The sequence below is a fragment of the Mytilus californianus genome, unplaced genomic scaffold (genome assembly GCF_021869535.1).
Source record: "Mytilus californianus isolate M0D057914Y unplaced genomic scaffold, xbMytCali1.0.p SCAF_8, whole genome shotgun sequence".
Taxonomy (NCBI): domain Eukaryota; kingdom Metazoa; phylum Mollusca; class Bivalvia; order Mytilida; family Mytilidae; genus Mytilus; species Mytilus californianus.
In genome coordinates, this window is record NW_026262734.1 from 105,473,260 (window position 1) to 105,499,835 (window position 26,576).

At 30.7% G+C, this 26,576-nt stretch overlaps 1 protein-coding gene across 2 annotated transcripts; it reads right to left on the bottom strand.

Annotated features, from left to right (window-relative positions):
* Positions 1-442: 442 nt before the first annotated feature.
* Positions 443-25,762, bottom strand: LOC127712145 (mitochondrial sodium/calcium exchanger protein-like). 2 transcript variants are annotated; one of them, XR_007986967.1, is made up of 17 exons: positions 25,461-25,762; positions 24,174-24,326; positions 22,683-22,735; positions 21,910-21,967; positions 19,008-19,119; positions 17,886-18,053; positions 17,105-17,206; positions 16,305-16,367; positions 14,014-14,168; positions 12,627-12,759; positions 10,972-11,093; positions 9,896-9,973; positions 8,754-8,829; positions 7,615-7,695; positions 7,054-7,118; positions 1,197-6,341; positions 443-1,074 (listed from the first exon to the last, which is right to left on the bottom strand). XR_007986967.1 is itself a non-coding variant. In XM_052218412.1 (16 exons), exons 1-16 carry the CDS (start codon positions 25,674-25,676, stop codon positions 6,144-6,146), a joined length of 1,833 nt encoding a protein of 610 aa, XP_052074372.1. In that variant the 5' UTR covers positions 25,677-25,762; the 3' UTR covers positions 443-6,143. The 2 variants fall into 2 exon arrangements, 1 of the variants encoding a protein (XP_052074372.1); XM_052218412.1 differs by having other exon boundaries at positions 443-6,341.
* Between the last annotated feature and the right edge of the window lie 814 nt (positions 25,763-26,576).

Sequence of the window (26,576 nt, forward strand, 5' to 3'; positions counted from 1 at the left end):
CATTTGGTGGAGGCAAACTAAAGTTAGAGAATGGGAACCATCTTTGGGACGGACGTACGGATGGACAAGGGTTAAACTTAATGCCCCCTCTGCTACGGCGGGGGCATAATTAAAAAAGTTGATGACGCTGTTCTAATTTTACTTCCACACCCTGATGAAAACCTTTTGTAAGGGACATTGTGCATATGTAAATGTTTTAATGCAGACAATGTTGTACTGATCCCATTACTGCATACATTTCTGATGTTATTTCATGAAATGTTTGTGTATAAATGAAATGGGGCACTGTAAAATATCTCGGAATTAAAGAAATTCAAGCTGTTCTTGTGCTTTGGCCAACCTCAACTTTTTGCAAGGAATTTGAATTCATGCAAAAAGTTGTTATTGTATTGCCTGTGTAACGTTGCTAGAAATAAGGTTTACTCAACAAATACAAAAAATATCCATTTTTCAATTTTATTGTCTCAGTACAGACTTATATTAGTATTGATGTAAAAATGAGTGAATTACCCCAGTATGATAGTTTTTACTATGTTTTAAATGTGGAATATTCTTGTTATTGCACAATAAATAGGGAGCAAGTAAGCATTAACTTGATTAAATATAAAACAATAACAATAAATAATCAACAAGACAAATAAAATAAAATACATTTCACCATATAACAAAATAAAATAAATAATAACACTACATAATATAAGTACCCACACACTGTAAAGTCAGAAATTATTGCAATTTTTGAAGAATAGACAAAAATGCAAAATAAATTATTGCAATTTCAGGAAAAGCTGCATACATAAATATCTACCAGATATCAAAATGAATTCTTATTATTGGGATGTTCACCAAGCCGCATTTTTCGCATTAATAAATAAACTGTTATCACAGAGATATGTCTCGCTTTTTGGTTATTTCGATAATGCAAAAGTTGAAATTAAAATAGCAACACTTTTACATGTAAGTTTTGCAAATATTCAAAGTCAATGAATCATGACTGAAGGTACATGGCCAAACAATCTCCATGGAAATGAGATGTGCCAATGCTAATACAACTGCATACCAAATACCATTGACCTAAACACAGACTAATACATGTAAACTAAGCAAAATTTCAAATTCAATAAACCATAACTGAGGGGGCGGGTCAAATAATCTATTGTAATGAGATGTACCAATGCATACCAAATATCATTGACCTACCACTAGTGGTTCCCCATAAACCGACCTAATCACAAACTAATACATGAAAACTAAGCAAAAGTTTCAAAGTCAATAGACCATGACTGAGGGGGCTGGGCCAAATAATCGCCATGGAAATGAGATATGCCAATGCTTATACAACTGCATACCAATTATCATTAACTTACCACTAGTGGTTCCCCATAAACTGACCTAATCACAAACTAATACATGAAAACTAAGCAAAAATTTCAGTCAATAGACCATGACTGAGGGGTGGGGCCAAATAATCTCCATGGAAATGAGATATGCCAATGCTTATACAACTGCATACCAATTATCATTAACTTACCACTAGTGGTTTCCCATTAACTGACCTAATCACAAACTAATGCATGAAAACTAAGCAAAAATTTCAAAGTCAATAGACCATAACAGAGGGGGTGTGGCCAAATAATCTCCATGGTAATGAGATGTGCCAATACTAATACAACTGAATACCAAATATCTTTAACTTACCACTAGTGGTTCACCATAAACTAGACCTTATCACAAACTAATACATTGTTGATGTCGTCGCCGCCACCACCGACGCTGGAAACAGCATACCCATGTCTCGCTTTTTGACTCCGCGAGACAAAAAACTCACAATAATTTATGAATTTACAGTACTGTTTATTCAGAAACATTTGGGATGTTCTTTTTATTGCAATGGTATGGTTAAGCAAAGTAAAACCTCAAATTTAAAATTCCATAATTATATGTAGGTAGTATTTCCTGATGTTGTAATTATTAGTCTCACATTTTTTATCATGGTTCAACAATAGCGATAATGAATGCACTAAACATGTTCTAATATAGACACCTGTATAAATGTATAATTATAATACATGTATGTATCATTAGAATCCATAAATTTGATTGGCTGACAACAATCGTGAGGCACTTTAATATAATATTTTATTTCCGTATAAAATACAACAACTATGATTGCACATGCTATCCGTGACAATGTTAAAAGAATGCATAGAAAAATTCAACAACAAAAAAGCACAACTTATAATTTCATGATTGTAGCATAGTTGCCTTTAACATGTTTAAGCCCTGAAGACCAAAGGGAAATATCAAATTGTTGCCTTACATGTGTTAACCAGTGTTCTTGCAATTGGCAAGTTCAGTTTGAATATCAGGAAAGATAAAAAAGTTATCCAAAAGGGCTATCTATGGCTATCAATATAATTCATACAAAACAGCTTACTTCAGGTGACTTAACCATATATTTACCTGAGCAATTTAACCTTCAGTTTTAATGCCTGACGTTTTTTAATAATGTTTCTGCAAGAACTGCTTGGTAGGAAATTCAACTTGAAGAACTAACAAAAGGATACCCCCTGAACCCCAACACTATTTGTCTATTGAAGTAAGTGAATTCCATTATTTACCAGGTTTTGCCATAAAGCTAAGCTATTATATGCTAGCAAAATGGAAACAAGTCCTCTTGATTCAAATACTATAAATTTATAAAAAACACTTTTTTCTTGAAAATAATTTCATAAAAATTTTCAATCATACATATTGCTGTAGTTTCCTTGAACGAATTAACACTTTTTAATAGGCAGTATATATATACATATAATTTCATAAAAAAAAATCCACACTTGTTAAACCTATAAAAATAATAACGGTAATAAACATTATACCTATACTTTAAAATGTTAGTATTTGTACTCATGTATACTTACATCTATATATAGATTCTACCACAGTACCTCATTGATAATGATATTATATCACTGCAGATAGTTACATTTTCATAATTTAAAAATAAGAGGCTTAATTACTGAACATTTTAAAGCTAAATGATCGAAACTGTTTAAATACATGTATCAAAACTGAAGAGGCAAGAGGGTAGATTCCTTTTTCTAATGAGGGTGGTAAAGGGTTATTTTCGTGCAACATGTTTTGCCATTTTTATTTCACGTGCAGCCATGAAAAAGGTTCATTATTCACCATGTTTCGTGAAATCGGTAAAAAGATCAATGTGCAAGAAATTTTTAATTGTTTGTTCATCGTGAAATTGCAAGTTTATTTCGCATTCTTCCGTGCAGATTCCCCCCCTTTACGCCCCTCTTCTAATGATTGAATAATAAAAACAAAACTCAAGTATAATATTCCAAATAGATTTGACAGGGAAATCATATCAATACATAATAAGTTGTTAATTCAATATCTATCAGATTTACCCTAAAGTACTAGTTAACATACACATAGGAGTTACAAAAAAATTAAATAGCTAAAAATGTTAGCTGCATTTAGAAATAAATGAATAATAGAGTAAACCAATATTGTAAATTTGTTCACAGGCAGTTCATATGGTCATGGAAACAAATAACCTAAAATATTATTACATGTATACATAAAAGTTATTTATAAATAAGATAAACACTATATGGTAATACGATAATCAATTACCTATCATTAACAGAAAATAAATAGTATAATTTGTACATACACCTAAATTTCATTACAACCTTTGAATACTGTAAACCAACTAATTTTCGCGATCGATTTATTTTCGCGAATTTCGCGAGTAGAAAAATAACGCGAATATAAAAAATCGTCCTGAGTATATAAAACTTGGATTTTTTTGTTATTTAACTACATCAATCAAATTTGAAAATCGCGAAATTAAATCGCCGCAAAATGGGCTGGTAATGGCTAAACGCGAAATAAAGTATCAGCGAAAATAAGTTGGTTTACAGTAGATCCAGTATCTAAGGAATGCAAAATAAATACTGTGGATTCATTATTATTCATCGGATACCAATTTTCATGTATTTCATAGGTATAACTGAACACCAAATTTAAAAGGTTCAATAATGTACAATCTTACTAGAGACTAAAATTCTGACTCAGGAAAAAATAAAATCAAATATCCAGGAAAATACAATCTTACTAGGGACTAAAATTCTGACTCAGGAAAAAAAATCAAATATCCATGAAAATACAATCTTACTAGAGACTAAAATTCTGACTCAGGAAAAAAAATCAAATATCCAGGAAAATACAATCTTACTAGAGACTAAAATTCTGACTCAGGAAAAAAAAATCAAATATCCAGGAAAATACAATCTTACTAGAGACTAAAATTCTGACTCAGGAAAAAAAAATCAAATATCCATGAAAATACAATTTTTCCTCAATCCACGAAAATTAATGAATCAAAAGTACTGAAAGCCAAGTAGAATCAGGTTTTGAAATAAAGTCACAACATTTACAAGAGTATTTCACAATTGTGGATTTCATAAAAATCTAAATAACAGAAAAAACATATGATTTAAAAAATAATCAAACGATATTAAAAATAAGTAAGTATCAGTATATAAATATTAAATTGTATAAAAATATGTGATATATAAGTTCACTTCATACATTATCATACATGAGTTATCTTTCTTACAGTTGATTTACAATATTTTTTACATAAACAACCTTGATTTTTTATTGCAGTTCATTCATCATGTTCATAAGAGTTTGTTGTTTTCAATTCCTCACAAAAGTAAAAAAAAATTAAACATTTTAGGAATGAAACTATTTTGAATTTGGGAAACTTCTATATTATTGTTACTATATTTTATGCATGGAAATAGCAGATTTTTTCTATAAAGGGTAAAATATCATCAATTTTTCTTGCAAATAAATGAGAAGGGAATGGCTTTGTCACAGTATGCACTAATCATATCTTTAAATTTAGCTACTAGGCAAAGTGTAATCAGTGGCGGATCCAGAAATTTTCATAAGGGGGACCTACTGACTGCCTAAGAGGGGGCCCGTTTCAGTCATGCTTCATTGATTCCCTATATAATCAACCAAATTTTTCCCACAAAAGGGGGGGCCCGGGCCACCTGAAAAACCCTCTGAATCCGCCTCTGGTAATAGTATAACATTAACAAATGTATACACTTTGTCGTCATTGTCTTTTCTATATTCAGTTCAGTTTTGTAACATTAATGCTGTATATATTATACAATGCATGTTCACTTTATTTTTGTATTTAAGGAAAGACTGTAATAATTTTTCTGTCTATGAAGAAATAACGTCAAAAATTTGGTGCATACTGATTAACCAGCATAGTATTTTTGGCAGAATGAATATTTTAGTCATTCCTTATAATCTAATTCTAAATTCCATTTTTATGGAGTAAATCATGAAAAAACGTTGATGACGTAGCTGATAGACAAAACAAATTTCAGCCAATCAGAAGACGTGTTACATCCAAAATTAAATTATTGATATATAAATTGTACTGTGGAGAAGACTTCATAAGTGAGTGAAATTTAATTTGAAATTATTACCTTAATGTCTTTAACCAATGACATATAGTTAACCAATCAAAATGATTTTGACATCACATGTTGATATTGAAAATTTCTGTGTTTGCTAAAACTGTTTCAACAAATTTTCCTCCGAGTCCATTTGTGGTTCATGAATTATTGCAAATGTACAGAAATATTGCATTATATTGAGAACAACATTAACATTATTTTATAAATATTGCATATTAACATTTTTTTATAAATATTGCACATTAACATTTCATAACATAACACCATCACAATTCCTTTGCTATATAATAACATTAAAATATGCGGAATTCAATGTGTTCATTTTGGCACCATATTCATTAAGGCAATCTTTTTGGAACTATAAAGTATTTATGTAAAGGTCAGAGGTGACTCTCTTGCAATGAAATATCACAGTATGCATAACTTTCATATATACAATATGGTTGTCATAGAAACTACAAAGGAGTATGGAACAATGTTACCCAAGTAACTAATACCACAGTAAGCATATAAGCAGTTTTGTTGTCATGGAAATGAAAAGTCTATAAATAGATGTCACCACTGAATTTCTTATCACAGTAAGCAAATAAACTAAATAGTTGTCATGGAAACTATAAATTACGGATTGATGTCACCGGTGATAGTTCCTGTTTCAGCCAGAATTGCCACAATGAGGAAGACAATGTAAACAACTATTAACAGTATTCCATATGGCTTAGACATACGAAACTTTGATAATGGCACCACCACAAGGGAGGTAAGTAGACTTATCATTAAAAATGATACTAAAACTACCTCCTCCACAGTTATCTTTATCTGAAATAGAACATAAAAAAATCATACTCTGAATTTTTTTTCCAAGATTAAAATTTTTTTTTTTATATTTGTTTTAAGTCCTTATCTTCATTATCTTGAGATGTAGCAATCTTGATATTTACCTCATTCTCTTCAAATGACATTAAAAAAATTAAATTCAATCACATAAAGATTAAAAGTTTTTAATCTGAATCTTAACTTACTTTGGTCCTTTGTATGTATCACTATTGAAACAAGACTACACAAGATGTTGGTGCCTGTATACCCCCCACTTCTAATTCAATTGAAGTTGACAGTACTTTTGTGAGAGTCGAGTAAGTATTTAGAGCTGTTTTCCTAATGCTTGTAGTTTAAAGGTTTGATTGGCTTGCTTGCTTTGCTTGTATAAATGTTTGCTCAAGCATTATAAATAAGATTGATATCTGCAATCAATAGATAGGCGGGGCTTCAGCTTGTTTACATTATACTTAAATGTTATTGGATGTTAAGTATAATGCAAAGTATAATGTATACAAGTTGAAGCCCCGCCTATCTATAGATTACAGATGTCAATCTTAATTACAATGCTTGAGCAAACATTCATACAAACAAAGCAAGCAAGCCAACCAAACCTTTAAACTACAAGCATTAGGAAAATAGCTCTAGAATTATTGGATCATCAGAAAAAAAGTGGTATGCATTAACTTGTTGTTTTTATATCATATATACTTACCTTATATGTACCACCATTTTTAATTGTACCTATGGTAAATGGTATCCCTATACCTAATAATAAATCTTGTCATAGGTCAAGGAATTTGACAAAATCATGTTTTACCAGGCCTGTAAGCACATAATGTTCAGAAAGAGAATGTAATTGCATGCTTGATAAGTATCACACAATATGTGTTAAGGTCAAACACCTTTTTTCCCTTAACTTTAAGAAAAATACTTTTAAGCTTTTTATGTTTTCTTTGATCTCTCTCAAATCATAAAATAACATCAGACTTCCAAAGTCACTAGAATGTTTCTACAAGTTTTTACAACACAGTCACTCAGTCTTTAGTTTTCTATGTTGTATTTTGTAAACTGTTGTTTGACTTTTAGTTGTTTTTTGTTTTTTGCCATGGCGTTTTAAGTTGGTTTTTCCGCTTATGAATTTGAATATCCCTTTGGTATCTTTCACATCCCTTATATGAAGCTTGTTTGTTTTTTATTTAAATTGTGTTATGTATCCATTAGAAATTCATACAAAAGTTGCATTATATTAATTGGCATAATAATAGAAGGATACTAAACAGTGGTCCACCAAAACAAGCTGACATTCCCATTCTAGGGAAACCTTGCTTGGCCATCACTGTATCGGCTATTAAATCTGTAAAATAAAACATCATTAAAAGTCATTTTACCATGGTTATTAATGTCTCTATATTATTCAGAATTCTTCTCTATATAATCTTTTAAACAAGGCTTATTTAGAAAATTCAAGAAACCATTATTCAGTACTTATTTTCTCAAAAAATAAAGATGCAATGACAAATTGTCAATTGTTTAAATGGAGGAGGGTTGAGATTTAAAAAAAAAAAAAACTTGTTTAATTCCACCACATGCTCATGTGATGGTCCCAAGTCAGAAACCTCCGCTGTTGTTGTATTTAGTTACAATATATAACTGAAGGGTTTTGTCATTAGGGAATTTGGTTTTAGGAATTCATAGCCCCAATTCTTTCTATGTTAATTCTGTAATTTCAAGCATTAATGGCTACTTTGGCTTAAGTTCAAATAAAGGTGCAGTCGTTTCATGTCAAAATTAATCTTATTCTTACTTGTACTGAACAATTCAACATACCTATAAATTGCATATTAGAGCGCACTAGTTTTCGGAAGTTTGGTAATACAAAAACAGGTACTTCTGATCTGAACAACAGGGCAAATGTGCCCTCCTTTTATAATTTCATAAATTTTTTTCATTATTCAGAAGAAACTTTCAACATGGAATCTACAGTGGTCCAAAGTCCTTAAGCTTTAATTTGATACCAAAATTACCCAAATATTTTACTTATTGACAAAGTTACTGCTATACATAGGAACTATTTTGTTTAAAATATGTACTACTTTTTTGTATCTTCTTTCTAACCGGCCCACAATTAGTGGTTCTATACTTTTAATGACAGATCCTTGACAGTCTCTGTTAATTTCACAACTTTTCAAGACTTAATTTGATTTGGAGTCTGAAATATTGAATAGACACGGGTCTATTGTTGAAGACTGAATGTTCCCCTCCAGAAGACCTTTGGATTTTAGTGTCAATAGGTAGACTTCTCATTAGGGTTTACCCCACCTCTCCTTGTATTATTATCTCAAAAACTGTAGGCCATTGATATGTAACAATAAAGAGACTATGAAAACAAAAATACTGTGGAATAATAATTACCTCCTATACTATTTCCCCAGGCTAATAAGGTTAATCCTAATATGGCATCACTAATGTTGAACACAATACCAAATGTCTGAAATGAAATGAAATAATACATTCGTGTAGTACATGTATAACAATACTTTAGGAGAACTATCTAACTATGACATCAATAACAGGAGATTTACCAGTAAATGTGAAACTCTTGACCACTTTTAAAAAAAATATTACATGTTGAGTTGTTGACCTCAGATTCTAACAATGTGCTTTGTCTAATTAATAGTAAATTAACTTTCTTTTTGATTCCAAAAACACTTAAAATAGTCTTTGTCTTTTTATTTTTAAAAGCATACTATTTCTGGGTATGTCTAATACGTAACATATAAGAAGCAAAGTATATTCCTTGACGTTTGAAGTCAGGTGGTAAATATCTTATCTGGAACTATTTTTTTGTCCCTCAATTTCAGAGGCAAATTTCCAGACACAAAAGTAAAAAAAACATGCTTCAAAATTGTCAAAATGTTTTTTTTTCTTGGAACTAAATCAATTATTTTTGGTCATTCCTGTACCACTTTTTGTGTTTTATTGATCAATGCATTAAAAGTACAAAAATTATATATAACAAAATGAAAGGGACTTGGAAACATCTAACTGCCATTGATTGTTTGATTTTAATAGATTAATGCAACTTTTGGCACTCTCTGCTTTATAGTGGCAGTCAGGTCTCATTGATGGAGGTAAATGGAGTGCCAGGAGAAAACTCATAACCTCAGTGTTGACAGGCTAGTGATACTGTAGACCACTAAAAAGAATGAAGGGTGGCATAACAAAAGCTTAATATAATAATTTTTTTACAATCTACAAAACGGGTCTTTAACATGTGGGAACCGAGGATTCTCCATACACTGCTGGCATTACTCAGTGGCTCATTATTTCAACTACATAATTTTAACCAACTAAGTTTCCACAATGTGGCTTCTCTTTTTTCACATATACAAAATGGGTCTTAATATATTGATTTGTGTTTCAGTCTCTATCTACACCACCCATAACTGACAGTGGCACATAATTTAAACCAATCAATTGCTCTATTAGCATATAAGACCCTCTACTTTGAGCAAAAAACATCTGAGGGTTAACTTTATTTTTCAATATCTCACCTGTAATATATTTACTATTTCATTTGCTATGATATAGATCCATACCACAGCTAAAACAAAACCCAGGTAGGCTAATGCCTGTAAATAAATAACATAATATAACACCAAAAATACATGACATACCAGCTTTACAAATCACAGGTAAGCTATTATGAAGATCAAATTAATTACTATTACAACAAATATACATTTTAAATTCGTTTATGTTCATGGCTTCAAACTTTTGTTAGATAATTCATTTTATGGTTTAAAAAACTTTTTTTCTCAATCATTTCAGTATTTTATTTTTCAATGTTTTCCAGTGATATTAATGACTCTTTCACAAACAATCTTACAATTATAACGAACAACAACAACAGTACTTTATTTTTAGAGGGTTAATACACAGTTAGCTATATAACTAATCTTCCCTGAGGCCCTCATCATATAAAAGCATAAACAAAAAATTATTGAAAAACAAAAATTGAAAACATATACATGGCATACATTGGTATAACTGATTGTAAGTTACAGTATACTAAGATGTACAGGACTTAGACATATTGTTTCTCGTAAGATTTTTGGTGAAAAGAGTCCCTGAGTTCTGAGTAAAATGTCAAAGATCAATATCATTTTTGCTTTTTTGTTGTAATGGTAAATGTATGTATTTTATTGTTCACTTTCAAAATAACAACACATTCAAAATCTATAAAAGAGTGAAATCTAAAATAAATTATATAAATACAATGCACTGGTCTGTACCCTCATAGTAACTTGAAAAACCATAACAATTTATTGAAATTCCAACCTTATTAATGAGGGTAAGAATGGGGTACCCCCATGACGAATGACGGTAAAATATTTGTTAAAATAATGTTAACAATAAACATTTTACATGTTTACGGTAGCTACAAAATGAGATTTGATGAATGATGATAAAAAGTTAAGGCTCATTTGACGTTAACAGTAGCGAAAAATGAACGTTTGACGCTTGACGATAAAGGCCATTCCTACCCTCATTAATCTACTGAATGGTAGATGTAACAGCTATTGTTGGATTCTTTGAACTCTTGATAAAAAATAATTATCCTACTTACTGGTTGATACACAGGCTGAACATCATTCTTTGATGTACAGAACACAACAATGGATAATATTAAACCAATTACCATCAACAATACCCATACAGGGAATGAACCTCCAATAGTCTCTAAACCAACTGAAAAATACATCATTAATTCACATCAACAATACCCATACAGGAAAAGAGCGTCCAATAGTCTCTAAACCAACTGAATTATTCATTATGCATCATGTTTGAAAAAATATACAATACCCATAAAAGTGTAGAGCTTCTAACAGTCTCTAAACCAACTGAAAAATACATCATTAACATCAACAATACCCATACATGGAATAAGGGTAAAAAAGTCAACAAAACCTATAAAAGGAAAAACTTCCAATAGTCTCTAAACTAAAAGAAATATAAACATCATTAATTTACATCTAAAACAGACATTTATAAATTCTGATAAATGCTTAGAATTTTGTGTTGACGGCAAATATCTTGTATGATTTCTTGTATTTATTTACATTTTATCTAGATTCAGTATTGAATTGGAGTTGAAATATGGTATGACCATTTGCTTATTATTGAAAAACGTTAACCAATATTTGCTGTAAAATCATACAGTCAAACCTGAGTAAACCGGACCCTGAATAAACCGGTTTCCTGTTCATTCCGGCCGAAAATTAAAGTCAGTTTTTTTTTCCTTCAAAGTCTTTGTTAAAATACCCTTTGTAATCCGGACCCTGCATATTCCGAATTCCGGTCTTATGATGCAGTCCCAATACTCTTAATTACATCAATTATTTCCTGTCAAAACCGGTTTGTCTAATTAATTTCAAATGATCGATATGCAATTAAAACATATTTGTTTATACAATATGGTTTTTCAGGATAATCAATTAGCCAGGTGTTAAACTGTGAACTTACGATCGTACAGTAGTGAGCTGTATTATTTATTAAAACTCTATAAACGTCTTAATTAAACTAAAAGACACGCCGAATATATCTCGAATTGAACTTAGGTTGTAACTTGAATATATTTTTTCAGATCGAGGAGTAAGAAATTTACATTGTATTTTCGAAATCCTGGGTTCCCTGTTATGAACCTCTAAACAAATGACCCTGATAATGAAGAACACCCGGATGACAACAATCAATGTGCAGTGTACACTGTACGATAATGTTTCGATCGTGGTGAGATTCCGTTTGATAATATTCAGGCTTTCAAATCGGCCATACCAACGTTGGAAATTAATGATCATGGAAGTAAACCAAAACTCTCGTGTTACAAACCAAACAACGCCAGTATTATGATGAAAATGAAAAGCAAAGTGAAAGTGAAATTGACAAGTTGGAGACTGATGCTACCGAGGTCTATTTGACTTACGAGGATATGTAAAACCAAGGATTTGTATAGTGACACTTACAAATCCTTGGTAAAACGTGGTTAAAATATATATTTTTTTAATTCTAGGAACAACCAGTTTCTAAAATTTTTACAGCCAATCAATATGAAGATTTAAAACAACGATCATACTAAGTTATTACGTTATTGCTCACTGTCCAAATCGGCCCTTTTTCATAGTCCCGTAGCCGGCCGGTTTATACAGGTTTTACTGTATTATAAATGTGACTAATTTTATATGTTAAATTATGTTTCATTGTAAGAAATTTCTAACCAACCTTTTGTTGCAAAAGAGCCAAATGTAAATCCAGTAAAAATCTGTAATGAATTTAGATATCTGTTCCATTTATGGTTTTCCTCTCTGTAATCTACTACTGGAATGGTTATAATCAAGAGAAAAACTAATGGACTCTGGAATAAAAAAGACAGTGAAAACAACAACAGATTGGACACTTACACTGTGGATTCCTTATTACTCAGAGGAAACTCTGGATACACTATTTAACCAAAAAAAAAAATATACAAGGATGTATATGGTCAGGTACACATCCTAACAAATAATAATGGTGGTCAATGCATATGTTGTGAAAATTGTGTATTTCATGGCAGTTTCTTATTTGATTTTTCTTATATGTGTGTGTTAGTTTGATTATTTTGTAAATTGTTTGTTTGTTATATTTCATTGCATTTCATGAAGGCCTCAGGGAAGATTAGTGTTATAACTAACTGTGTAACCCTCTTTAAATAAAGAATTATTATTATTATTATTATTATTATTATTATGGCCAATGTCATTTAAAGCAAAAACTTTTAAAATTGAGCCAAAAAGTTAGTTGAAATAATTTTTCTACAAAATACATGTAACTGCAAATTGGATATTCACAGAGTTATCTCCCCTATTTCTTGATTTGAAATGTCACCAGTGCAGACTTGTATTAAAAAGTTTTCTTTAAATTCACATTATATTTAAGTATTTTGTAGGTGCAAATTCAGGAATATTTTTATCTATTAAAGTACAAGATATACTGGAAAACAACAATTTCTTTACATATACAAAATTTCTTAACTTGAAAAGAGTTTGATTTTCCTTGTACTTGCACTCGTCTTGTCAAGAGTATTGTTTGGTTTTTAGATACCCCAAACAAATATTCTATGTCTCCTCTGCCTTGAAGCACCTAACTCAGATATTTCGATATACACGAACATAGGATATATAATCATGATAACCAATAAACTTTTAAATATATAAAATAATGAGAAGTGGTATGATTGCCAATGAGACAACTACCAAAATGAGTCCAAACGACATGGATTAATTTCATTCCAAGATCTAAATGTTTTATATTACTATCTAAATTTGGAAGATTATAAATAGCAACTTAAGCATTGACTCATCTTTGAATGTCAACTTTAATACAAAATATGCCTTGTTAAATAGTTCCTTAATGTCTTCAACTTTAACACCCCAAAGCGGAAGTAAATTACTGTTATTATTAAGGAAACCTTTCTTTAACATTCCCATGGGTTAATGAATTCATAACCACTTTTTAATTATCGTTACATATGGATAAGCCTTCTTTTTTTTATGTAGGAAATAGAAAAAAAACATGTAGCTTTAGAAAGTGTTTGTAAAAAACTACAAATCCCTGTCACTAATCAAAATACCTTGAATACTTCATATCCTTTAGCATACCACTTCATTTCTGACCACTCATCAACATCTATAGGGTTAATAGCTGATAAAAATTCTTCAAATGGAGTTCCTGGTTCCCTTTTCTGGTCTTCTCTTGGTGGTAGCAATGGTTTTCCTTCACCTAAATCTAAATTCCATTTATAAAAAATATTACTATGAATAATTAATTTTTCTCGTTGATATATCAATTTGAATGTTTGATTTGTATTTGAAACCTTCTTGAATCTTGCACTGTCAGCTTTACAAGTGGAAGAAACCATAGTGCATGGGTGAATTTATTTATTGAATGAAATAAATTTGCATGAAATTATGTTCATTTTTTCCTATTTTCGATCTTTCTGTGAATTCATTGACTTTTGCTTGTTTATAGTCTTTTGGCAAATATGTCATGCATACTCAGGATGATGATGGATGGCTGTTTAACATCCAATGGCAAATTAAATGCATAATTTAGGGTAGCTACGGAAATGTAACTCTTAGGTCCTTATGATATTCTTTGACAATTTGCGGAGCAGCTAAATCTAGGGTGAGAACATGTTTATGTGATATGAATAAATCCTGCTTTGTAGAAGACCAATACACAGGGCTCTTTTAACGAAAAAATCTTACAATAAAAAATGACCACAAGTTATATTGAAATATACTGACTTAGGAATATTTTTTTCTCATAAGATTTAAGTGAAATGAGTCCCTAATCCATATTTTTTTTAACATGTCAGTTCACAGTGTAACAGTCCACAAGAAAACATGTCACCCTACACTGACACATGTTTTAAAATTCATATTAATATGAAAGACAAGAACAAATCAAACAATCATTTATGTACAAGGAGGAAAAATATAGCAAGGAGGCAATCAAAAACCATAAGTTCAATAAAAACAGACAACAATAGGGCCAAAAAGAGAACTGATGTAAAGACAAATAATTATAACAGAAGAAAACTAAAGAGTGAGGGACACAAACGCCACTTGAAACCAGGGGAGAACAAAGGTGTTCTAGAAAGGTCAGTAGTTCCTGCTCCATTATAGGCACCCCTCGTGTTACTCATTACAAGCAAAACATGTGGTGATAAGTCACACACAGTAATGTCAAAACTGACGAAAGGAGGACAATATTATAACACATATTTCAAGGATATATTTAGTCATTTGTGACACAGGTATTTTATAATGACAAGCCAAATCATGATGACTACCGTAAAATTTTCTTAAAGGGATGAATTCAACCTGACCATTGGAATCCTTAGTTCAAAAACTTCCTTGTGAGCAGACAACTCTTTATCAACAAATAAATGATAGGAAAGAAAGTCCTGAAATATCCTATCACACTGGGGATGTATATTCCATATTCAAGCACTACCACAAACTGTTACACAGAAATGGAAAGTTCACATTAGGAAAATTGAAATCATCTCCTTTGTTGTAAAGTTAAGGTCTCAACCAACTATCATTGTCTACTGTAAATTCAGAAATTATTGCATGCAATTATTATTGCAATTTTGCTAGGATAGACCAAAATGCGAGAATAATTATTGCAATCACAGGAAAAGCTGCATACAAATATATGTGTCAGATTTCAAAATGGGAGTTCTTTTTATAGCGATACTCACCCTGTCACATTATTCGCAATAATAAAAACCTCTCAATAATTTCTGAATTTACACTATTTCTAGATATAGGACTTAACTGTTTCTATGATATCCTTCATCTTAGGTCAAATGGGATACTATGAATTCATCATTATTCGTGGGATACCAATTTTACTGGGTAAAAGTAAACCAAGAATTTAAATGTTCTACAAAGTCAAATATTCTCTAGTCTTGTATGCAGACTGGAAAATCCACAAAATCAAATATACCTAACGAAAATACAATTTTTCTTCCATCCATGAAAATAAATAAATCCACAGTAGGTGTAATCAATGTAGTTACCAAACTTTGATTTGTTCAGTGAGAGGACATCATCTATATACAGTTGTAGTGGAAAGTAAAGTTAAAGTCACATGTCAGCATTATTTCATTGATTTTAGAAGCTCTTGTATGAAGTCTGTCTCATAAAAATAATAGAACAAGTTGACAAAAAGAGGGCATCAGTTGGTTCCCATTGGAACACTGAGTGAAGATTATGTTGGTTCTGATGAGTGGGTCGAACAGAACAAAGGTGTGAAATTTGGACTGCAACTACAATAGGTGATTATGTAAGGCAATATGAACCTCAGAGAGAAATTGAAATAATCAGCTTAGTGTAAAAGTAGTGAATTTACCTTCACGACTGATCTCTACGGAATTAGGATAACTTTCATCGAGATTTTCTGTATCTTCAGGAGCTGTAAAATAAAAACATGATTAAACAGGTTTTCAGTTTGTTATGTAACTAGAGACAAAGTCCTTGTCATGCCAAAGTTCACCCAAAGAATCATAAGTATGTAGAAATGACATAAGAGATGCAAAAACTACACACTCTTCATTGTAAGATTCTGTGAAATTTCTACAAAATTTTGTCAAGCAGTTCAAGAGCATTTGTGTATAAAATGTGGGATAGAAAGACAAATAGAAAATCCAAACAGAGGAAAGACTGGACTTTGCAATCACTACATACCTCAAACTTCAGAAAGCAGGTGGTTGACAAATAGGATAATAAAATAAAATGTGGATAATAGACATACAGTATCATTAAACTATCTACACAGATAAAGGTCTCTCCTGTGAACCAGGTAAATTATGCATAAGTTTAAGTCTGGACCATGACTGAGTGGGCAGGGCCATATAATCTCTATGGAAAATCACAAACTTTTAACAACTGTTGAAGATGCTGACACCAAGGTTTGAAACAGCGCATCTTAGTCATGTTAGTCTAGCCCCATTAACTCTGTCAAGGCAAGACAAAAAGACACTCATGAAAATAAATTGTAAAGAGACATTCAACAGAACAAAAAAAACATATTTGAAATGTATCATATAAGTAATGTCTTTCAAGATTAAATAGGACTCAATGTATAATACAATATGGCTTTACTGATAAATCATAGTTTTACCAATGTCTATAGCTTATACATGTACTTACAAACTGTAATTTCTGCCAAAACTGTTGTTTTCTTCTTCTTTTGATAAAAATATCTACCTATCACTACAATGAGGACATACAGTACATACAGCAAAATATAACCTGAAAAATAAATAGGGACCAATCTTTATTTATTCTATTTGTGTGTTGTAAAAAGTTTATTTATAAGAAGATATTAGTTGAACTGTTTCATATTTAACAAATAAAGGTTGGTAACCACTAATTCCAATCAGGGCTGTTCCATAAAAACATGATATGGTACCTAGAAATGGCAACTTTTATTTTCCATTATGAATGGGTGTGGCAACGTGTTTAAAATGTATGCTGGTCTATGAAATTGCTTCTTTCGTTGGTTATCCTTATATCAGTTGATTGATTGGTGTTTAACGCCACTTTCAACACTATGAATCTATTTCATGGTGGTCTGTTTTTATTGGTGGAGGAAGCCAGAGTGCCCTGAGAGAACCATGACTTTCGGTAGGAAAACTGACAATCCTAGTCAATTAAAATAGGAGTCAAGTGCATCTGCCACGTGCGCAAATCAAACTCACAACCTTAGTGTTCACAGGCTAGCAATACAGTAGTTCAACTACTTAGACCACTCGGCCACCAAGGTCCCTTTTTATCAAAGTTTCTTCCATAGTTACAATGAACTTTTTAATGGAACAGATCTAAGCTTCACTTATGGAGTTATTGATTGTAATTGATTTTTTACTTACTTTGACTCCCCCAGGATTTGTATAGTCTTACTATATGATATAGGGACCCTTTAGGTCATTACCTATGGCTTCAATTTTTCCGATTTCTTTTTGCCATAAGACTGTGAATGTGAGAAATGTTGCTCCTAAATAAAATATGACATCCCTTAGAAATGGTCTCTGCATGGCATCAAATGGGCAGATGATTGCAATGGTTCCAGCAACAACAGTGGTCACAAATACACCAGCACCTGAATAATAAAAACATATTTGTTTCAACGTGTGTCATGAAAGATAAAGGATCAGGATGTCTCAATTATTTCTGCCCTCCTTAAAAAAATCTTTTGATTTAAATGCATGTAAAATAATTTAAAGTGGTACATAACACTACAGGGAGATAACTCTGTAAAAATCAACTAAATGTTTTAATCACGTTCTATTGTTAAGGAAATATCAAGCTTCTCAATGATCCAAATTAGTGTTTGTCAAACTGCTATATATCCAATGAAATTTTTTCCGATAAAGTGTGTGGTTCAAGTTTTTTGATTTTTTTTTATTTTTGTCAAAGGGCCAAAGTAAATATTTTGTCAAAATTTTATTGAAATTAAACAAGACAAATTAATATTAGTCAAGGTGTTTGGTACCACCTTAACTTAGTCCTTAATACTGTTTTTTTTTTTTACAGAACTTGGTGGTAATGGCAGATGTTTGGAAAGTCTCTGCTTAATTTATTCACAACTTTAAAGACTTGGGGTGATTTAGAGCTCGACATTTATTGTACAGACACCTTTGGTTTTTTTATGATTTCTATATGTCTTTTGGTTATTTGAGTTGTTGGGTTGCTGTCTCATTGACATATACTCTGCATTTCCATTTATTCATAATTATAAGGTCAACTATTTGGATCTGAGGTTACAATAATAATTGTAAATTCATATAAATTCATAAATATTTTCAATCATTATATCATTCCAAAAATTGCAATTAGATAGGTTTTGCAAAAATAAAAACTTGCATTTTAAATTTTGATAGCACTATTTGTATGCAGAATTTCCTAAATTCACAAAAATTTATCTCGAAAATTATCTGAATTTACAAAAATTCAAAATAACAATTTAATTTCAAGACAAACCATTTTACAATTTGTTTTTTATAAATAAATATAAATGCAGACATTATAAGATTCCATTTTTCAATATTCTTACCAAGTAAAGCACCAAAAGCCAGACCTGCATCCCCATTCTTGGCATTACCAACAGCAGCTATGGCAGAAAATATATCGGGAGCACCATTACCAAAGGCTAAAAATGTTACACCCTATGCATGCTTAAGGAAATATTAATAGATGTTATGATTGATTTTTAAATAATTTTCATTTCAAAATTTCACTGATTTGTACATAGAAATCAAACCATTCCATGTAGAGTCTTAATTTTTAAAGATAATATTGAACAAGCATTCTGAGAGCATTTAATGGCAATACATAACCCCTACCGGTTAAAAATTCATTGTACTGGAACAAAATGCTAACTTGATCTATAACTTGTCATGGTGTAAACTATATAACAAACCAAGCTATCAATATTGTTTATTAGCTGTTGGAAAAAACAAATAGATAAATTTTCAGACAGTAAACTGAAAACCTACCTTTTATATAAAACAAATTTTGGTTTTGAAAAATATCTAACATTGATCAAGAATTTTGAACTTAGAAGAAGTTTTACTAAATTACGTGTATCTTCTCATAGATTACAAATAGAATTAGGTAGATGTCAGGGTATTCCCCGAATTAACAGAATATGTAATAAATGTTCTTCCAATACTGTCGAAGATGAGGCTCATTTTCTATTTGATTGTAACAAATTTGAGGATGATAGAAATTGTATGTTAGCTAGTATTGCAAAATATAATTCTTATTTTAATCATATGAGCAGTCAAAGCAAAATTATCTGGTTATTTAGTGTAGAAAATGTTGAGTTACTTAAAATAATATGTAATTTTATATACAAACATCTTCCTTAGTGAAGATTAGTTAAAGGAAATCTATGTGTGTATATACATTTGATTGGACATAGAAAATTATATTCATCTGAATATCACAAACATACTAGCCGATTAAAAAAAAAAAAATAATTGTTAAGATATATTATTTATTCAAATGTTCTCTTATATCCTTGAGGCATCGTCCCCTGGTATCAACTGCATTCAAGTTACCTATGATGCTTCCTTGTTTGCTTTTGATACAGGTAGGAAAGAGACATTTACACACATTTTACATGCCTATGGCCCATAAGGTATCGCCCCCTGGTGTCAGCTGCCTTTAGGAAACCATAATGCTTTCCTATTTGCTGCTGACACAGGATGAGTCATGGACATGTTTAATTTCTACTTTCTTTTTGGCTATTTATTATATATTTAATTGATCCAACTTTTTGTGTACTATACATATGTGGATATCTATTTTTCTTTTTTTCTTTTTGGGCTGCTTGTTTGTTATCTATATCAACCACACTTACAATAAAATGCATTAGTATTAAAAAAAAAAACATACTATAGATTCTTTATCTACGTATTCTTTAAGAACTTAAATAGTTCTTGTTTAACTTTTTTTTTTTATCTCATTGTTTGTATTGTATTATGAAAAATTATTGATGTTGTAATGTTTATGCCCTTTGGGGCCCATAATTGAAAAAAATATCTTATCTTATAACAAATATCAAGTCAATATCTTCAAGTATGATGAAAAAAAGTGTGGAAAACTGATTTGCCTGACTGACGGATGGACAGACAGACAGACGGAACAGAGTGCAAACCTAAAGTCCCTTCGACTTCGTCGGTAGGGGACTAAAAATGGCTTAAATTTTGTTTCACTTTTTGGAAAGTTTTACAATTCATTAATGCAATATGTTGGTAAAATTTATTTTTATTGGAAGGTGTCGTACATTTTTAGGAAGTAAGTAATATTCACGATTTACCTGTTGAATTGCTCTGTGCAATATCAGTTGACAAGAATAGTAAACTACTTAAAAACAGGCAAGAGTCAACTCTAAATTTTAGTTTTTTTGCTGTGTTTTCAAATTGTAGTCTCATAAACATATAACTCACATGACCTTTGATTTACATTTATTTTTAGATTAATCATAAAGCACTATAACATAGCTTTGTGATCTAGTTTTTATTTAGATTTTTGACAAAAATATATGCAATATATATTGAAGTCAATTATTCTTTCTGTATTTAGCTCTGGATTATATAGACTTTCTACAGTTAGCAAAGCAGACTAGCTTGAATTAATTTTTTTGGACAGTTAGTGACGCCGCTTAGATTCTGTTAAGCTTTAATGCTATTAGCTACAGAGTTAAGGGCATACGGTACAGTTACAGGGGAGGTAATGACGTTGCTAATGTAAAATGTTATTTTTCGCAACGTCAAACTGTGACATATTGGGAAAAGATGCATTTTTCGTCTGATTTTTATCATTCAGACTGATTTAACTTGAAAACGAGTTCATGGATCCCTCTTTTTTAAAATGACATTAGGTTTGATTATGTATGAACATTATTCGTACCAATTTTTATGAAAAAGTCACTGATGAAATTTTTAAAAATTAGATAAATATACAGCAAAAAATGCTGGGTTTTTTTTCTAAAATCATGAAACTTTGATAAAAATTAATTATTTCCAAAGAATTTTTAAACAAATTTAGAGCATACTTATTCAAAGAAGATTTTCCAAATGTTTATACAAAAATCCGCTTGTGTTTATCTTTTGAAACAAAAAAGTTAGGTATGTCTATCCAAATAATAAAAATTTCCAAAAAACGAAACTTTGAGTAAATGTCTGAAATTTCGACCCCATTTCTCTCTTAAAGTAGCACATGAAGGTACATTTTTTATTACATATTTAAATTGACTAGGTGAAAAATAGATTGTATGAAAATTTCTGCAAAAAAAATCACTGTGGGATCAAAACTGTATCGTATGCCCTTAAGCTTGGGCCCAACTTTTTACAATTAAGTATGTATTATAATGCAATATGATTGTACATGTAACATCAATTTTGACAAAAGTAAAAAATATTGTCTAACAGATTCACAGGAAAGGATACTGCTATATTGTGACTTAGATGAAGAGTCTTTGATATAACTGTTAATGATGGACAGAAGCTGAAAATATATAAATATATATAGTTATAAACTATTGATAAATCAACTCTATTGTTTTTCTGAAATAACTTCATCTTGCTTTTGTTTTCTAAATATAATTATAGTTAACAGACTTATTGATAAATAAATTGTACAGTAAACTCCAGCAAACCAGATACTCAAAATGTCAACAAAAAATGTCCCATTACCATGTATATCATGTTGTTTCTCTGCATGGTTCACAATGTTTTAAACGAAATCTACTCTGAAGTACAGCAGCTAATATTAGATTGTAAGGTAGACTGGCTTCTATTTCAGAATGTTCAGCAGATTAAGGTTTATTGGTGTTTTTTCGGTACTGTAACCTTGCATTTAGAAACTGTGAAAATTCTTTATTTCTGTACTATTTTGTAATGTTTTATTTGCATCCATGTTTTTATTGTATGCAACATACATATATATAGAGCCAGATGTTCATATGCCAGGTTCCAATCAGAGCTTTGTCAGTGTTTGTCTTTTACTACATTTTAATGTTTATTTCTTTAATAATATTGTGCTGATGTCAGGTAATTGGTTGTCTTTATTAAACTGTATATATACATCTAGATGTCTCTTTGATTATTGTGCCCTTCAGGCCTTTCATTGAAATTGGGGATATTTAACATTTCTTATTCATCTCTTCATATCTCAACTGATATTAACACAAAAGCATAAAATTTCTTTGGGGAATACTTACTAATCATCAGCTGTGACAGCAAGTCCAATGAATAAGAAAACCCACCATACAAACTAGAAAATAAAACTTCATTAAAAAAAAAACCTAGGGGTGATACTAAACGTTTTATAATGTTCAATCGTGGAATTTTATTATGAAAGAAAAGGTATGACAAGCCAACATTTCCTTTTTTCAAAATGTTGATTAAATTGAACCATATTGAGGAAAAGGGTCCAATAATGCCCATTTAAAAACCTTGACAAGCCTCTGATTTTAAAGTTTGAAATTTTAACTTTCTTGTGGGGATAGATATCATAATCAAAATAGTACTAAGGTAGAATCTATAATTCTCTTTTTACATGAAGTTATCTAAATTGAATTTTTAAACAAATGGTCATAGAATTCTTTTACCATGTTAACTTGGATGAACTAATAGTCTGGTTGATAACAGAGAAACAAATTTTATAATAAATCCAGGTTAGGGGAGGGTTGAGTGCTCAAAACATGTGTAGCCCTGCCAAATTCTATATGTGCCTGTCCCAAGTCAGGAGCCTGTAATTCAATGGTTGTTGTTGGTTGCTGCCTGTCATATTTGTTTTTCATTTGTTGTTTTGTCATAAATCAGGTCGTTGGTTTTTTTTTGGTTGAATTGTTTCACATTTTGTCATGTCTGTACCTTTTATAGCTGACTATACATTATTGTATGGGTTTTGCTCATTGTTGAAGGTTGTAAGGTGACATATAATTGCTTAATTCTGCCTAATGTGTACTCTATTGCATAGTTGTTTCATTGACAGGCATTTTCCTACTCTGCTAAGATTATAGGATCCAATAATATCACTTTGATCTTCCTTGCATAATCGATTTTAAATTTTTGTACATTCAGCTTTGATAAGCAATTACAGCCCCTTGCTATTTACTTTATCATGTTTATGATAACATTAACTCATTTTGTCATTTTGTGAAGAACCTTGTCTTTGTGTGTACCAGAGACAAAAAGCATACCTTTAATAAATAAGAAACTGAAAGAAAGGTTTAGTTACATGTTCCTGTCCCAAGTATGGATACTCATTAGTAGTTTTCCTGTGTCATATCTTAATATTTTCATTATTTGGATGATTAAGTAATGAAGGCGACTCTTTAATCATTTCTGTCTGTGTAACATTTTAAATTATTCACAAATTTTAAACACTTGGGACGATTTAAAATCTGAAAGTTGAAATCTGTCTATGATTGAAGTCAGTATGTTGCCCTCCAGGAGTCTTTTTGTTAATTTTGTTGCTGGGTTGCTGTCTCAATGGCATATACTCCACATCTCACTTTATTCATATTTGTACCCTTTTTCCATTCATTCCATTGGTTTATATAGTCTAATGTTTGATTTTGTCAGGTTTTTTGTACTTCACCCTTTTTGAATTGACCCTTGGAGTTCAGTATTTTTGTAAATATATTTTTATCAAATTTATAATGTTCTATATATTTAAAATTGTAAGTTTTGGGGGTTTCACTTACCAAAATGATTAATGCCAGTGGCCTTAGAGAAGAATTAAAGTTGCAATATGTAAATTTCAGATAATCAATAAAACCCTCATCCAATGCACAATCATCTGTGTTCCTGATAAAATCACATTGCTCACTATGGTTTGTCTTTCTAACTTCTCTACACTGAAATGTATTAAATAAATGAAATTATAAACACCAAACAACTAAATATTGAAAAGGAACTATGGAGGACTGAAAACCAACATTAAAACTAATACTAATAACTGAACATCATACCTGCCAACTTTTCAAAATCTCCATGGGGGATTTTAAGGGCAAGACGATCTAATGCTCTCTTATATTGTCATAAGTGTTTTTAATCTACTTCTATATTGTTTGTGCTTAAATACCCTTTTAACTCATTTGAATGCCTGTTTTGTGGAGTAGAGTTTATATTATAAAGAATTTCAAAATTCAGGTCAACACCTCTCATGGGGGATGTCCCCCATCAATCGGGATAGTTGGCAGGTCTGGAACATCTGGGAAGGAATCGTTATCCGTTAAAAAAGTAATTTGGGTCTGTAACTCTGCTATTGTTTTATAGCTTGCAACTTGCCAGAAGTACTAGTTTTTACTCTGCCATACATTATTGCACATTTCCAAAGTCAAACATTTCTGACAGATTGCTACAAAAATTATTTGATCAGTGATAACTGAGAATATGCAGTACACATGGTACACAGATGTAAATCTTTCTTTCTTTATAAAAATAAGGAGATGAGGTATGATTGCCAATGAGACAACTATCCACCAAAGTTCAAATAAAGTGAATGTAAGCAATAATAGGCAACCATACGACCTTCAACAATGAGAAAAACCCATACTGTATAGACAGCTATAAAAGGCCTTCCTTTCGTGTATACATTACCCCAAACATGCCAAATGGCCCTTTTAATTCATTTTCATTGTCCTTGCTTTAAATATGTCCACTTTTCCACATTTGAACTGAAGTATGTCATCTATCAAAATATCCTAAATACTCTGACACTTCCTTAATTGCACTTTTCATAACTTCCTATTACAATCTTTGAACAGGAAAAGTTTATATTGCTAAACATGTAATGATTGCATTGAATTAATTATGAAAAAGTATATCAGTAAGCAGCAGATCATCAGAGCAGAAGGCCATACATTTGATAAATAAAAAAGGGTATCTCTAACATAATTTGGGCATCAACAAGAACTAAAGAACGTATACTAAAATATATTTACAATTTTGCATAAAAAGACAATTATAAAAATTCACACATCTAGTACCTCAGTATCATTATTTCCCATTAAACTTCTCATTGAAAATTTACTTTGCAGCAGCTGGTGGTTTGGGTCCAACTTTACAACAGTATGACTGTCTGAAGATCTCAATTCTGATACAATGTAAAACACTAAAAACATCACTGCTGCTATACATATCTTCGTACATCCTATTTTACTGGATGTCCTGGACCCCTCAGTTTTACTTTTTACCACTGTCATTTTCGATTTTGACCTAATTAGATCAAATTTGGTTAACTTTTATCACATGTTGACTTTTGATAACAGGATCACTTGTTTACATAGAGTTATCGTTCGTTCATTATCCCCTGCAGTGAAGTGTTGAATTAAGTTTCTAACTTACGGGTTAAAGTGAATATCTAATACATTATTGCGAACCCAATGAAAGTTTTCCACAGTGCCATCTCTATCTTGACCAGGTATTTAAACTTTTGCAAGTTCACCTGTCCTATTGAATGAATACAATAGCTATTTTTCTCTGTGTAGTTTATTCACTGGGACCTTTAAATTTCTTCTAAGAGAAATCTATCACTCATTGATTAATTTACCTGAGTAAAAATATTTTCTCATATATAGACAAAAATACTTTTTTATACTCATTAACTACGTGTGATGATGTATTTATTCAATATTAATAATATATTTTCATTCAGTTTAATATAAACATTGATTCAATCATAAAAAGTTGATTTCAAACAAAAGTTTTATCAATGTTCCTATTGAAATTTGATTTTTTTTTTGTCTAGTTATAGAATACATTTAAGAAGATCTTAATTTGAAACATCATTATTTTCAAGTTCTTATTCATGTCAAACAATTTTTTTTTTAAAAGGAACAATGTTGAAAGTTTTGTCAGAAATCAATTTTTTATGATTGAATCAATGTTTATATTAAACTGAATGAAAATATATTATTAATATTGAATAACTACATCATCACACGCAGTTAATGAGTATAAAAACAGTATTTTTGTCTATATATAAGAAATTTTTTTTACTCAGGTAATTTAATCAATGAATGATAGATTTCTCTTAGAAGAAATTTAAAGGTCCCAGAGAATAAACTACACAGAGAACAATAGCTATTGTATCTATTCAATAG

Excerpts from the sequence above, each read along its gene's own strand:
- LOC127712145 (XM_052218412.1), bottom strand. The coding sequence starts at position 25,676 with ATGACAGTGGTAAAAAGTAAAACTGAGGGGTCCAGGACATCCAGTAAA. Across the intron at positions 17,207-17,885 it reads CGGAAAAATTGAAGCCATAG|GTTATATTTTGCTGTATGTA; the intron begins GTAATGACCTAA and ends TTTATTTTTCAG. Across the intron at positions 6,342-7,053 it reads AAAATGGTGGTACATATAAG|ATAAAGATAACTGTGGAGGA; the intron begins GTAAGTATATAT and ends GTTCTATTTCAG.